The 13452-nt window shown below is 29.5% G+C and overlaps 1 protein-coding gene across 1 annotated transcript in view; it reads right to left on the bottom strand.

Annotated features, from left to right (window-relative positions):
* Positions 1–13452, bottom strand: part of LOC107445401 (uncharacterized) — a 211537-nt gene that overhangs the window by 37684 nt on the left and 160401 nt on the right. Inside the window, exons 11-13 of the mRNA XM_043039647.2 lie at positions 12815–12911; positions 10433–10521; positions 9296–9339 (exon numbers count right to left, since the gene is read on the bottom strand). Coding sequence (XP_042895581.2) covers positions 9296–9339; positions 10433–10521; positions 12815–12911 — 230 coding nt within the window. The remainder of the gene's footprint in view (positions 1–9295; positions 9340–10432; positions 10522–12814; positions 12912–13452) is intronic.

Here is a 13452-nt window from a genome sequence, read left to right as displayed (position 1 = left end):
TTTCCGGAGGGTGGAATTCATTGACACAATCCACCATCCAAAATTGTTGGAAGAAAGCTTCTTTCTTTGAGGATAAAAGCAACGGAAACGCAGAAACTGAGCTTACTGAAATCACTGATGAAGAAGAAAAATGTGTGGCAGGCTTAAATTCGATTGTCAGTGATTTCCAAAGATCATCTAATACATCATTTCTATTTAACGCAGATGAATTTTTAAATTTAGATAATGATGTGTTGGTTTTCAGTGGTGCAAGTGATGAAGAGATTTTAGCAGAAGTTATCCCGGGTGATCAAAGTGATGAGGAAGAAGCAGCTGACTGTTCTCAAAACAGGACTCAAATTTCACCCGAGAATGCCATATTGCTAATTAACACTTTGCAAGATTTTGTTGCAACATTACCAAATGTAACTGATGTTCATTTGAATTCATTAGATGGACTGAAATCTATGTGCATGGAAATGGCAATTGCTTCCAAAAATAAGCAAACAAAACTAACCGATTATTTTTCTAAATAATTTCTGTTTTGATTCATAAAATTGTAAGTAAATTTTTCTTGTGTGCTGTTTCATAATTCTAAGTAAAATTTTCATTTGGAGCCTATAAAAGAAGTTTAATTTATCATTAGTTTTAAACGTATACTTTTAAATTTCAAACCTGTCTATAACGATAACCTGCCTATAACAATATTTTATTTAGGTCCCTACAGTATCGTTATAGACAGGTTTTACTGTATTAATATATATATATATATATATAGCACAATAAGGATAAAAGAGAGAAATAAACAAAGAAAATTAATAAGTTTCATTAACTGCGCATAAGCTGCAAGTATGTGGAACTCATAAAATAAGTTAAAATATTGAGAAAACAGGGAAAATTATAAATATTAATGACAAGAGAAGAAAAAAAAAGCATTTTTTTAAATTTATCCAAAAAAGAATTATTAAAAATCTGGAAAACAAAATGAAGAAAAGATATAATCACTTTATCAGCTCACACGATTATATCCGCAAAAAGAAGCGCTTTCTAATATTGTATCAATATAGCCCAAGCAAATTATGTCAATACAATTGTGTGAGGAGCACTAAAAAAAATTGAAACGAAAATGGAACACAATAAGTAAAAAATAGATACGAAACAAAACATATAAGGCAAAAAATAGAAAATAAAATGTAAAGAAAATACAGAACAAAACAATAAAGGAAATCTATACAACAAGTAAAGAATTCAACTGAACTAACGCGTACCGGAATCTTTGAAGAATATTTTTGTAATAATATTACCAGATTACAAAATATGAAAACAGAAGCGTAAATAAAGTGATCTCCTAAGGCACATTCTTATTGCAATAGTGAAGCGCGTTTAATTTGTTAGTTACCTTGAGTTTGCCCGAAAATGGATGTGCGCAAGATAATATTATTATACTGGATAATTTAAAGCTTATAATGAATAAGAATGATATTTAATTATACAATTTTAATGAATTTAGGAAATTAACAGTTAATTAAAAAACAACTCATGATTTCCTCGTTTTGCACTGATTTTTAACAGACGAAAAATTATTATTAATGTTGAGGTTCTTAAAAATAGGCTCAAAGACCCCTAACACACGAAAATAGAAAACCGAACTAAAAACGGAAAGAAAAAGAAAGTAAATTAATAGTAGATAACATCAAGCGCTAAAACTGCATTAAATATGATCACTAAAACACAGCACAATAAAGATCAAAAGGATAAGAAGAAAAGAGAGAAAGAAAACGAAGAAAACTAATAAGTTTTATTAACTGAGGCATACGTATTAGCTTATATATATATAAATACATACACTAATTTCTATGAATTAACTAAAAGATATTTTAATGAAAATCACAACGCTTTCCCCTATTCATTCTGATTAATATGCATAAATAATAAAACATCCGATGAAATTTTAATAACATATTTTGATGCTAGCAAAAGGATTCTACAGTACATAACTTATTTGACACAGCTAAAATGCATGGTCAATCAAAATTCTGGACACGAGTCAGCGAAAGCCATAACAGAACGATTCGGGATTTGCCCTAAAGGGTTATGACGCAGCATATTTATTTCGTCATTATTGCCAGCTTCAAGAACTAAATATATTCGATAGTTTATGAGATAAACACTAACAAAAGAAAGGATTTTACTGAAGTTTCTCGAACGTTCTAAGAATTCAGATGATAATTTGGATATTTATAACCACGGGCTATTTCCCAGAAATGTGACATTTGTATCTTTATTTATTTTCCTTAAAAAGATTGTTTTCTTTTCAAAAAACAATAAAAGCATACCAGTTATAAAACATTAAAATCACATTTTCTTGTTTTCCTGCCCTATCATGAAACAAAGCATATGAGTACTTCATTTTAATCGAACTTACTTAGATGCGTCATAAATTTTGGTTTAAAATTTAGAACCGTTAAAAGTATTCGCTAAAGAAACTATCTTATTATTCAAGTTTAAAAACACCGTAATTTAGCACTTGATCGAGAGAAAAAAATAAAGAAGCAGATAATTGAATAATTTATTTTTCGCGATAATGAGATTTAAAAAAAATCCTGTATTTCTTTTTGCCTCAGTAACGCTAAATAGCTAAACTTTTTGTACATTTCTTTTTTTAATAGAAAAAACACTTCTTCCATACGTTTTATTGACTTTTTTAGAACTAAGTCTTATGGTTGCAATGTCCAATATATAAAAAAAATTAGAATTTATCAGCTCAATTTCCTTGAGAAAAAAATAATGACGAGATGGTTTTTATACGCATCATTAGGGGAGTTTGCTGACACATAACAGCTAAAGCTTTAAATAAATTAAATTAAACAAAATAGATTTCTATTTAAATTTCTATTCAAGACAATATATATTACGAAAAATTAGCTTTTTGAAATTATAATAAAAAATAGTAAGCTAATTCTGCTGCCCGTTTATATTTTCGAGAAGTCTTTTGACATTTCGCAGATTATATAGGAAATGCATATGATTTATAATGTTTTTCCTGTTCATATTACCTTTATACGTTGTTACTATGCACACTACCTAGCTAATCTGCAGATTAAATAGAGCATTAAAATGAGGGATCAAGTGTTTTTCGCATTTTACTTAGATAGTATGCGCATTAATGGTTCCCGTATAGTTGTACCCTGCCCCTGGGGATTATATCAGGGGACTGGCCCTCCAGGTTGGGGGTTGGGCGTGGGGCCGACACCGCCACCCCGGAAAACCTTAACCCGTTAAGAAACCCAAAGAAAGAATAATCCGCAATATTCTAAAAGTCACAAATTGGATGTCTATGGCCAAGTGTAGAAGAGCCTGGAGTTCAACTTTGCGGAAGGCAAGGGCCGATCCTGGGCTGTCAAGCCAATGAAGAAGAAGAAGATAGTTAAAGTTCAAAAGTGTGCTTCGCTTATTCTATACACTAATTTGTTAATTGTTTGATTACATGAATTGACTTGATTCTTTAGAAATTGATAAATAAGCAAGGACATTATGTTAATTGCAGTGAGCAAAAAGTTGCTCCTGTTTCTGCAACAATCTTATTTTCACTTTAACGAATATCTAATGTGCAGATCGGAAGTAACGCACTGCAAATAGTAAAACTGCTGTAGTTGCTACTTTTTTGTAGTTTGTAGTATGCTACTCTTTTAAAAGATAGAGTTGTGAGTAGTGAGATACTTAAAAAAAAAAAAAAAGCAGTAGTTTGTAGCTATTTATGGCAACTACTTTTTACGTTATCTTAGAAAGGAAACAGAGTTCTAAAACAAAAAATTTTTCTAGTTTGATGGGTCTTCGTGGGTCGGACGCAGCAAATTTAAAATGCCTCTATGGCTAACAATAATCGAGTATTTAGAGACACGCATAATTAATATTTAAGCTAGCGAATAATATATAAGTTATCACTTGGATCACATTTTCGTATGTACACTCTTGAAACAGTGATGTTACTTCAAAGGAAGGAAAACATATTATAGAAGAAATAGAAATAAAAGAGCATTAAACACTTCACGAAGTGGCAAATATTTGATAACTTTCTAGCCTTTTCTTACATTAAATATTCACTGTCGCCAAGGGCATAAAAAGTTGAATTAAATGAACAAATTCGAAAAAGTGCTTTAGAATTACCAACTGGCTCATGCAAACATTAAAAAATATTTGTAAAAAATATTCCTAATGCTTAATATAAGTCAATTTTTTATTCAAAAGCATTTTGAGCTTAGGTGTAAATTAATTTCTCCAACAAAGTTCGGTTCCTTAAAGTAGTCACCAAAAGTGGTTTGCAGTCACTACATTTGAAAAAAGTAGTTACAGTTAACTACATTTGTAACAAAGTGGTTATAGTTGTAGTAAACTACAAAAATAATGCAGTTTTTCAGACTACTGGTGTCCAGGTAGTTTGCAAATTATCGAGGTAATATGAGAAAATTCTTTTTATATTTTAATCGATCATCCTCGTTCATTGGCACATTAGGTAGATAATCTATAGAATAACTGATTTCAATGCTTTAGTGATAACATTTATGATAAAACTATAGATGTTTTAAAATTGACACAATGTGAAATTTGTGCCATTTGTGCAATAAAATGTTGCCAAAGGAAAGAGACAGTGGTAATGCGAACAGTTGAGAGTTATTCAGTGAATAGAGATATTAAAGGGCACCGTGATTTCATTGTTGAATGACTTGAGCATTATTGAGTCATTCTCTGGTTGTGTTATTTTATTTTATATTTTATAGCCGTCATTTAAGCGCCACTCAATTTTGGGTTTACGATTTTCTAATTTTCAACTCCGTAGCCTTGTCATTTTGAACCCAATATAGAAGACAAAGGAACTCCTGGATCAAGTATTGTGAGAAAAAAAATTTGCCTTCGTGGGGGACTTTTTGATGGAACTAACCAGCATTTGCGTTGCGCGGAGAAGAAAACCACGAATATACCCCACGGTTAGTCTGACAGCAAGGAAACTCTAACCCATGATTCGTCTACATTTGAGGATATTTTACTTCAGAACTGTGGTCGGTGCGAGTCGCGTGCGGAATTTGCATTGACCAGTTATCGATGGGATTCGAACGCGGTTCACCTTATTGGAAGGCGAGCACTCTATCCCCTGAGCCCCAACTGCTCCTGATAGTGTTATTTTCTGTTTTAGTGATTGGAATCGACAGATATATATCGAATCACATCATGCAAATTCTTGAAATCTTAAGGTTTTACGAAAGATTCCACAAAAACCCATCAAGCCCTGAAATTGGAAATTGAGCGTCATATTAACGAAATTCACACAAATTTTCACAAAATAGTCATTAAAAAATTCCACAAAAAGAGTGTGTATGTGTTAAAAAACAAATAGTGTTATCCCTTATATTATTCCATACACAATCATATAATGTTCAGCCGATGACTCAATAATTTTTTTTTCCCAATTTGCTATTAAAAACCCGCGTTCGGTATCAAAATTGTTTGTTGCGGAAATTTCGAGTTATTCAGCATTTGACTAGAGAAGTTAAAATCGCATTAAAATATTTTTTACAACAATATTGCGTTTTTCTTTTTATAAAACAGTTGTTCATAGCAAATATAGCTCTAAAATATAGCTTCAAAAGCTTTAAATATAGTTTCAATAAAACTTTAAACTTTTAAAAATAAACTTTTGAATCACACAGAAACAAAGACTAGGTGCTTAGCATGGTATCTAACAAAAATTTACTACAATTTTGAGCTATTATTTACTATTATTAGCTTATCACAGAGGACTTCATCACATGACAATAAACGTCAAAGAATATACAGACATTTAAGACTGTCATTGGTGAAAAATTAAAGATAAAAAACTTAAATATTTTGACCCTTGAATCATTTATCAGCTTTATACGGTGACATACTAAATTATGAAATTTCTATGTTGTTATTTTTGTTTTATTTGTGAAGAGCAAAGAGTTAACACAAAAAGAATGATTTTTTTTTTGTATTTTTATTATCTCGCTTTCGTGCTTTAGGTGATGGAATCTGGCAATCGAAATTTCTTATTTATTTCCGATTAGTGAAAGTGGTCAAATTTCTACCAGAGCTTTTTGCCAGATAAAAAAGCAAGTTAAAATTGTTTATTGATTATTGCGATATTATCGTTAAGAAATCATTCTTTTATTGCTGAATTTATTGCTAAATTAATAATTTTTTTGAATCAATCTTTTAACTACATTGCTGTAGTACACAAATATTCAATTTTTATGAAACTTTCTCCGTTTTTGACGAAAATGTTTCCAGGTATATGCTCCGAGTGAATGTTTCGTCAAAGTGACGAAATAGCTATAGTCACTTCTTGGAGCAAACGAATTTCGTAGATAATGAAAGAAATATTTTNAAAAAAAAAAAAAAAAAAAAAAAAAAAAAAAAAAAAAAAAAACATTGTAGTGCCTAGTTTTTCCAATGAACACTTTATCGTAGGCATTATATAGCTCGATCAATGTCACCTTAACACAAGACAGATAGAACAACGATAAAAATTGCACATATGATAGGTCCCGGACTCGAACCCGGGATCTTCCTTGCACTAGCCCAACTGCTTGACCATTATTCCGGCCGATCGGCTTATTTCGTCACTTTCGTTTAGTTTTCATCCTAGTTACGTAACCATTTCCTACAAAGCACTACCATGGTGTTTCGAGAAGAGGAAATTTTTTTTGTCAGATATTTGAGAGTTCCCATTTCACCACAGCTCACGTGATTTCGTGACAAAATAATTCTCAAAATTGACAAAATGCAACTGAAGGATTGCTGAAATGACAAAAGTGAGAGTGTAGGACACTTAAATTTTAACCAGAAGTTTGTTCTAGATGACACTACAAGTTCCTGATGCAACTAGTATTTATTATGAATAAGAGTTTATCGTCTTTTTATCGTAGAAATTATTATCATTTTATCGAAGAAATTATCGTTATTTTATCGCTGAATTAAATTTATTTTAAATTCAAAAGTTTGACTACTAGGACACTCAAGAAATTTTGACTGGAACTTTGTGTTAGATAGCAATATTAGTTCCAATTGTTTTTTTTGATTACTACAAGCAGAATTTATTGAGATATTATCGTTAAAGGAGATGCATCGTCAATCAAAATTCCGATCACTTAAAGATCAGATAGAACTCTAAAACTTTAAATGAAGCTCTCTGCATTGGGAGTCATCACAAGTTTCAATCGTTTTCTAATCCCTGCAAGCAGAATGGATCGCCATATCGCCAAATGGAAATTATCAGTTAAGTATCGACTGCTTTTTAACAAACTAGGATGCTAAAATTTGGACGAAAATTGTGTGCAAATACACATTCACGTTATATTTTTAAATAAATAAGCAGGCAATTTTTTTCACCTTTCATCAGCAATTGAAATTTTAATGATCCTCTATAAACAAATTAACAGACAGGTAATTAAATGAAGAAAATAATAGGGAAAATATTTTAAAAATTATGAATTACTTTTTTAAGTGGGCCATTTCAGTTTTGCTAGAAACGCAAAACGCGCATTACTTTCGTAATTTACTTCTATCATCATCTATGAAAATCCCCTCTCATCTCTTTCAAGAATTATTTTCTTTTTTTAATCCACTTGAAAACATATTTTTTTAAAATTTTTATTTTACTTTAATATGTTAATTCATTGGCATTCATGCATTCGACTCTTTATTTTCCCAATTTTATGAGGCTTACCATTTTTTTATCTCTTTAAGCCTTTCAATTAAAATAACAATAATATGAATTTCAGATTTTCGAAAAGGAAACACATAAAATGCTAACTTCATTTCAATCTATCTGTTCCCGAATTTCGGATTGGGAAAGTGATAAACTCTGAAATCTTTTTCAAAAAGAGATTTCAAATAACACAAAGTCAGCCAACCTTTTCTCTATGAGTTCTGTACCGATTTCTTCCTTTTTTTTCTTTACATGGGTGAAATGAAACTTTTTCTCAGAAGTAGGGGTAAAAAGGGAAACTTTTCATTGGGAGATCAAGGAAGTCATTTTCTTTCTCTTTTTTTTATTTCCTGGCATTTCAGTGAGAAATGGTCAAGAGGGATCGAAGGATGTCGAGAGAGAACTTTTTTTAAGACTCTATTTTCGGAATATTGCTGAGTTTGGGGAAATAATACTTTATATTCCGATCGATGATCATTTTTGTTATTCTCAGTACCAGTTCTTGAATTTCTACGAACAAATTGAAACCACAGCACTGAAATAAAGGAACGTTTCAGATTCAATTCCGATAGTTCGAAGCAATTTGAGTTGAAAATTCGTAAACAAGTCGTCTATGGCTTATTAAATTTAAACACAATTAGGGATCTTCAAAGCATTATCATACAGTATTCGGTCAAATAGTTCTCGTGAAATAAAATTTCACAGATATGATCCTTTAATAATTCACTTTTCAAAATTCATTTATTGTCACTTTCTATATGTCATATATATATTTAAAAAAAATTCTTTGTTTAAACTATAATTAATATTTCTGTATATTTGTAAACAAATTAATATTTCTGTATATTTGTAAACAAAATTTTAACCTCCTTTTTTTGAAACTTTAAATAATTGATTGAGGTTGGCTGGAAGTAGGGGCCAGACGCGGATTATACGGGTAAGGGTTTCACTAACCTATGTACGTATCCGCGTCTGGAAGAAAAGAAAGGAAAGATATGATCCTTTTTAAATTTGATAAATCAGGAACTACTCGACCGATTGCGTTCAAAATTTGTATTTTGATACATAAAATAACGTTGTTTAAGATTCGTTCTTTTTACAATTTAAATTATTTTCAACTGTTACTTAATAAAATAATACATAATTATTAAAAATTATTTTTTGCATGGAACTATCTTTGGATAAACAAATTTTATAGTTGTGTACAAAAAGTTTTTTATTTTCTACAGAAATTCTCGCGAAATGGCAAAATGCGTCAAAAGTAAAATTAACATTAAGGGGTCCAAACTTTGGTGCACCCTCCTGACCTAACTATTGGAATCATACTTTTCAGATTGCGGCTTATTTTGAGAGTCGATAACCCAAATCATTATCCGACTAAGAAAAAGGTGTGTTTGTTCATAGAAAGTACGTTTTATTATTCGATTTCTTAACTTAAAATTACGTCTGCTGTAATTAATTAGCATATTTAAAGTTAGACCCCAAATCATTAAGATTGAGTCTTAGCTTGAAAATCAGATCAATAGAGCAAAAGTTATTTTGAGTGTTTATTTTTGTGTGCGTTTTGAACACTGTTTCGGGCACTTATACTTGGCAGAGTTGTAGAACTCTGATTTTCAGCAACTGTATATTTGCTTTAAAAAATATTTATATAAAGTATGATTCTTTAATAAATCATTAATCAACAATTTAATTATTAATCAATTTATTTGCTTTATGAAAACATTTACAAAATGGATAATTTCTTAATTAATAATTAATAAAAAGTTCAATTATGAATTAATGTATTTGTATTTGTTGCAATATTTTAAAACCAATTAATTTGCTTATAAAATATCATTATAACTCTTTAATAGAGCATTAAAGTGCATTTAATAGAGCATTAAGTGCATAATTCCTTAATAAATTACTAAACAGTAAATAAATTATTAGTTAATTTACTCGTATTTTTGTTATCCTTTAATGAACAATTTATATGCTTTATGAATCGTTTATAAGAGACATAGTTTTATTAATGAATTCTTCGCGTTGTAAACTGCTTTTAAATAAAGTATTTTTGTATTCATTTGCTTTTCTTATAGTCTTTGTTAAATAAATATATATAATCAATATCCAACTTTATCGATAATTGTATATTTGCTTTATGAAACATTTATAAAATACATAATTCTTCAATAAATAATTAGTAAAAAATTAATCATGAATTAATTAATTTGTATTTATTTTAATATTTTGACAAGCAATTCATTTGCCTGTTGATAAAATATATTTATAACTTTTTAATAAATTATTAATCAATACTTAAATTATAAATTAATTTATTTGTTTTAAACAAGTATTTGCAAAATGCGTAATTCTTTAATAAATTATTAATCAGTAACTAAATTATTAATTAACTTATTTGTATCTTTGTTATCCGTTAATAAACAGTTAACTTGTTTTATGAATCGCTTATTAAAGGCATCATTTTTTTAGTGAATTTTTCGTGTTTTAAACTGTAATATACTGTTTTATACTGTAACTGTTTAAGTAAATTATTTTTTGCATTCATTCTCTTTTTTTATCGTCTTCATAAAATAAATAAATACAATCCAGCAAGAAAAATGCTTTTTTCCCCCCTTGAATAAATTGAATAAAAAGGAACTTTAGATATTAGACGTAGCAAAGAATGTAAGTCACCAACAAAAAAAGATTGTTAATAGTGGAAAGAAAGCCATTCACACCTACTCTGAGTCTTCTTGGTAAGGTGATTTGTCTGAAGGACTGGCTAGTCTAGCCTCCATCAAGCGCCGTCTGCCCATGGATTGAAGAATTTCCTAAAAATAGATTCTATTATTCCCTTCCACACTATTTTAACAAGATCATTCATCATTGTGAGAGAATAACTTAGTTACATACTTGGCAGCATTAATTGAGTTTTTCTAGTAAGTTTGATTTTATTTTCGATCTTTTGAATGTGCATTAAAAGAATTATTTAGTTTTGTGAATAGCGGTGGAACTGTTGATATCTATTTTTTAGGTTGCTTAACTATATATAAAAATCTAATGATGGTGCAGCAGTTTTCCATTGCTGTCCGTGCATTTTTCTGGGCCGAAAAATCACGTGGTAGGATCCATTTTTTCTCATTCATTACCATACTGTTTTGGTTGTCATCAGCATAAAATTAAAAAAAGTCATCAAGGTATTGTTTTTTTATAAATAATTTTGTATCTCTAATTTAAAGTTATTTTCCTGTACTGCTATTGTCACGCATTTAAGCCAAGAGTTAAAAACTAGGAAAATTGCTGTTTTTTTATTAGGTAAAATCCTAGAATAGCCCACCTCGTGGTGACTTTTTGAAATCTCGCCAAATTGGCGATTATTACTTGGATCAACGTTGTTTTTTTATTATTAAATATCAATTTAAATTATTACAAATTTATTATAATATTTTCAATAAAATAAAATAGAAAATAACTTATTTTACATCAACAACAACATATATCCCCGAAATTGCTTCTAGAAACATAGTTTGGCGAGATTTCGAAAAAATCACCATGGGGTGGATATTCTAGGATCCACTCTATTATTATTATTAAAATATTGCATTTTAAGATACATTCTGCTCTACATTTTAAGATAAAGCTATTTAGAAAGGTGGTCTAATATTATTAACCGTTTTATAATTATTATTTTTGGGCAAATAACATTAATACACAGTAATAAATTACAGTTAAAGTGATCTGTTAAATGATTTAGAACTTGACGATCATTTTCATTCACAATGAGATGCAAGCAAAAATAGTATTTAGCAAATCCGCCCGTTTGGTAAGCGAAAATATTAAATTACGGTTGTGAACTTACCAAATTTGTTTGAACAATGTAATGTTATAACAATATAAATGTTATTTTAAAAAATGATTACTTAGAAAAATTACTTCTGTTCACCAACAGATTTAGATATTTATGATATTAATAGGCAATAATATTTGGACGTGGGAAAATGGGGCATAAGCGTAAGGAAAATTAATTCCTTTTAGTACATATATATTAAGTGAATAACCTTAATAGAAAAACTGTTTTCTGCCAAGAAACAACAATTATTGCTATGTAACCTTCTGGGTTGGTGAGTGGCAGCGAATAGGGGGCTTATCCCCCTTGTATACTTATAAATGATCAACCCCCTAAAGGTTTATTATTGAAACCAACCCAGAAGATAAGGGAACTCCTGGATCAAGCATTGGCATAAACTAATCTTCGAGAAGTTGGAGGAACTAAGACTAGTATTACATGAAGAGAAAAACCAATGAAATTTCTCACAGTTAGCCCGGCGTCAAGAGGACTCTAAACCGTCCACCACTGAAGACATTTTGCGTCAGCACTGTGGTCGGTGCTAGCCGGGAGCATATATATTGTTAACATATATATTGATATTGTTATAAGATACTAAGATATAGTGTTAACAATATTTATTCCTCTGAGATTTAAATAAGGGTTTACAAATGATGTCTCTCTTGGGGTTGATGAAATGGTGTTTAATGAATAAGGGTTGATTGTGAGATTCCTGACAAGAGGGAGAAAGAAGAAGAGTGAAATCAAGCATTCTGGTTAAAATAAAAACATTTAGATCATCAGATTTAATATTTTTATCCTATTTATTATTATATTACTTTAATTTATTTAAATCAAAATATGAGAATTATCATTGTTATGCACACAAATATCATTGAAACAAGCTTCAAAATAAAACTTGAAATATGATCTATAAAGTTGCTTCTGAGTTTCAAAATGGATCCGCTATTGCAAGCATATGCTTACGTTAAATTGCGTCATCTCTTTGTGACAATGAGGGTAGGGTAGTGGGTATAGTGAAGTTGGTCACTTTGTGACAAAGGGAAGGAGGAGTGGAGGTAACGAAAAAAAAATGTGGGACCTCATTTATACACACTATCTAATGCTGTAAAATTAGTTGAAAAATCTCCCAAAAGTCCCTTTTTGTTTTATTTTAAAATAGTAAAAAACCCCTAAAATGTAGGAAAGTAATGTGAAATCTGAAAAGAATATCAAAACATTGAATTATGTTAAATAAATGATATAAACCAGCTTTTTGGTACGCAATATTCAGTTACCTCAGCTTCAGGATAATCCTTCATGGCTGATAAAACATCTTCCCGAGAGAGACTAAAGAGTTCAGAGTAACCAACGGACCTTACATCGGCCGTTCTCCTACAACATATACCCAACATTTAAAACATATACACTGTAACGTTCATGAATATATATATCCGGAGAGTGTAAGTTTATTTGAATTTACTAGTCTCCTTATAGATTACATTTTGTATTTTATTCTGTATTTTTCTAGCATTTTATTTTCTATTTCCGTTTCACTCTTTTCGGGTGTTCCGCACACGATTGCATTGATAAATTCTGCTGTGTATGTATGTATATATATATGGGTCATTCTCACGAAAACTGTCATTTTTCAGTTCATAAAATCCCGAAAAAGTAAAGTGAATAAAAAGCTCTGAAACTTTTTATATTAATAGAAATATGTAATGGCATTATAAAGAAAGTATATATCCTATAAATTATACTTAATATTTAAATTAATTAATTTTTTAAATAATTAATTTATAATTAATTAATTTATAATAATTAATAATTAATTAATTAATTTAATAAATAAATTAATTAATTTAATAAATTAATTTATTAATTTTTTAATTTATTTTTCAAATTAATTAATAAGTAAATTAATTATTTTCAC

This window comes from Parasteatoda tepidariorum, chromosome 5 (assembly GCF_043381705.1).
Source record: "Parasteatoda tepidariorum isolate YZ-2023 chromosome 5, CAS_Ptep_4.0, whole genome shotgun sequence".
In the NCBI taxonomy this organism is placed as follows: Eukaryota; Metazoa; Arthropoda; class Arachnida; order Araneae; family Theridiidae; genus Parasteatoda; species Parasteatoda tepidariorum.
Note: the sequence above shows the minus strand (reverse complement) of the source record. Positions and strands in the feature narration are given on the sequence as shown.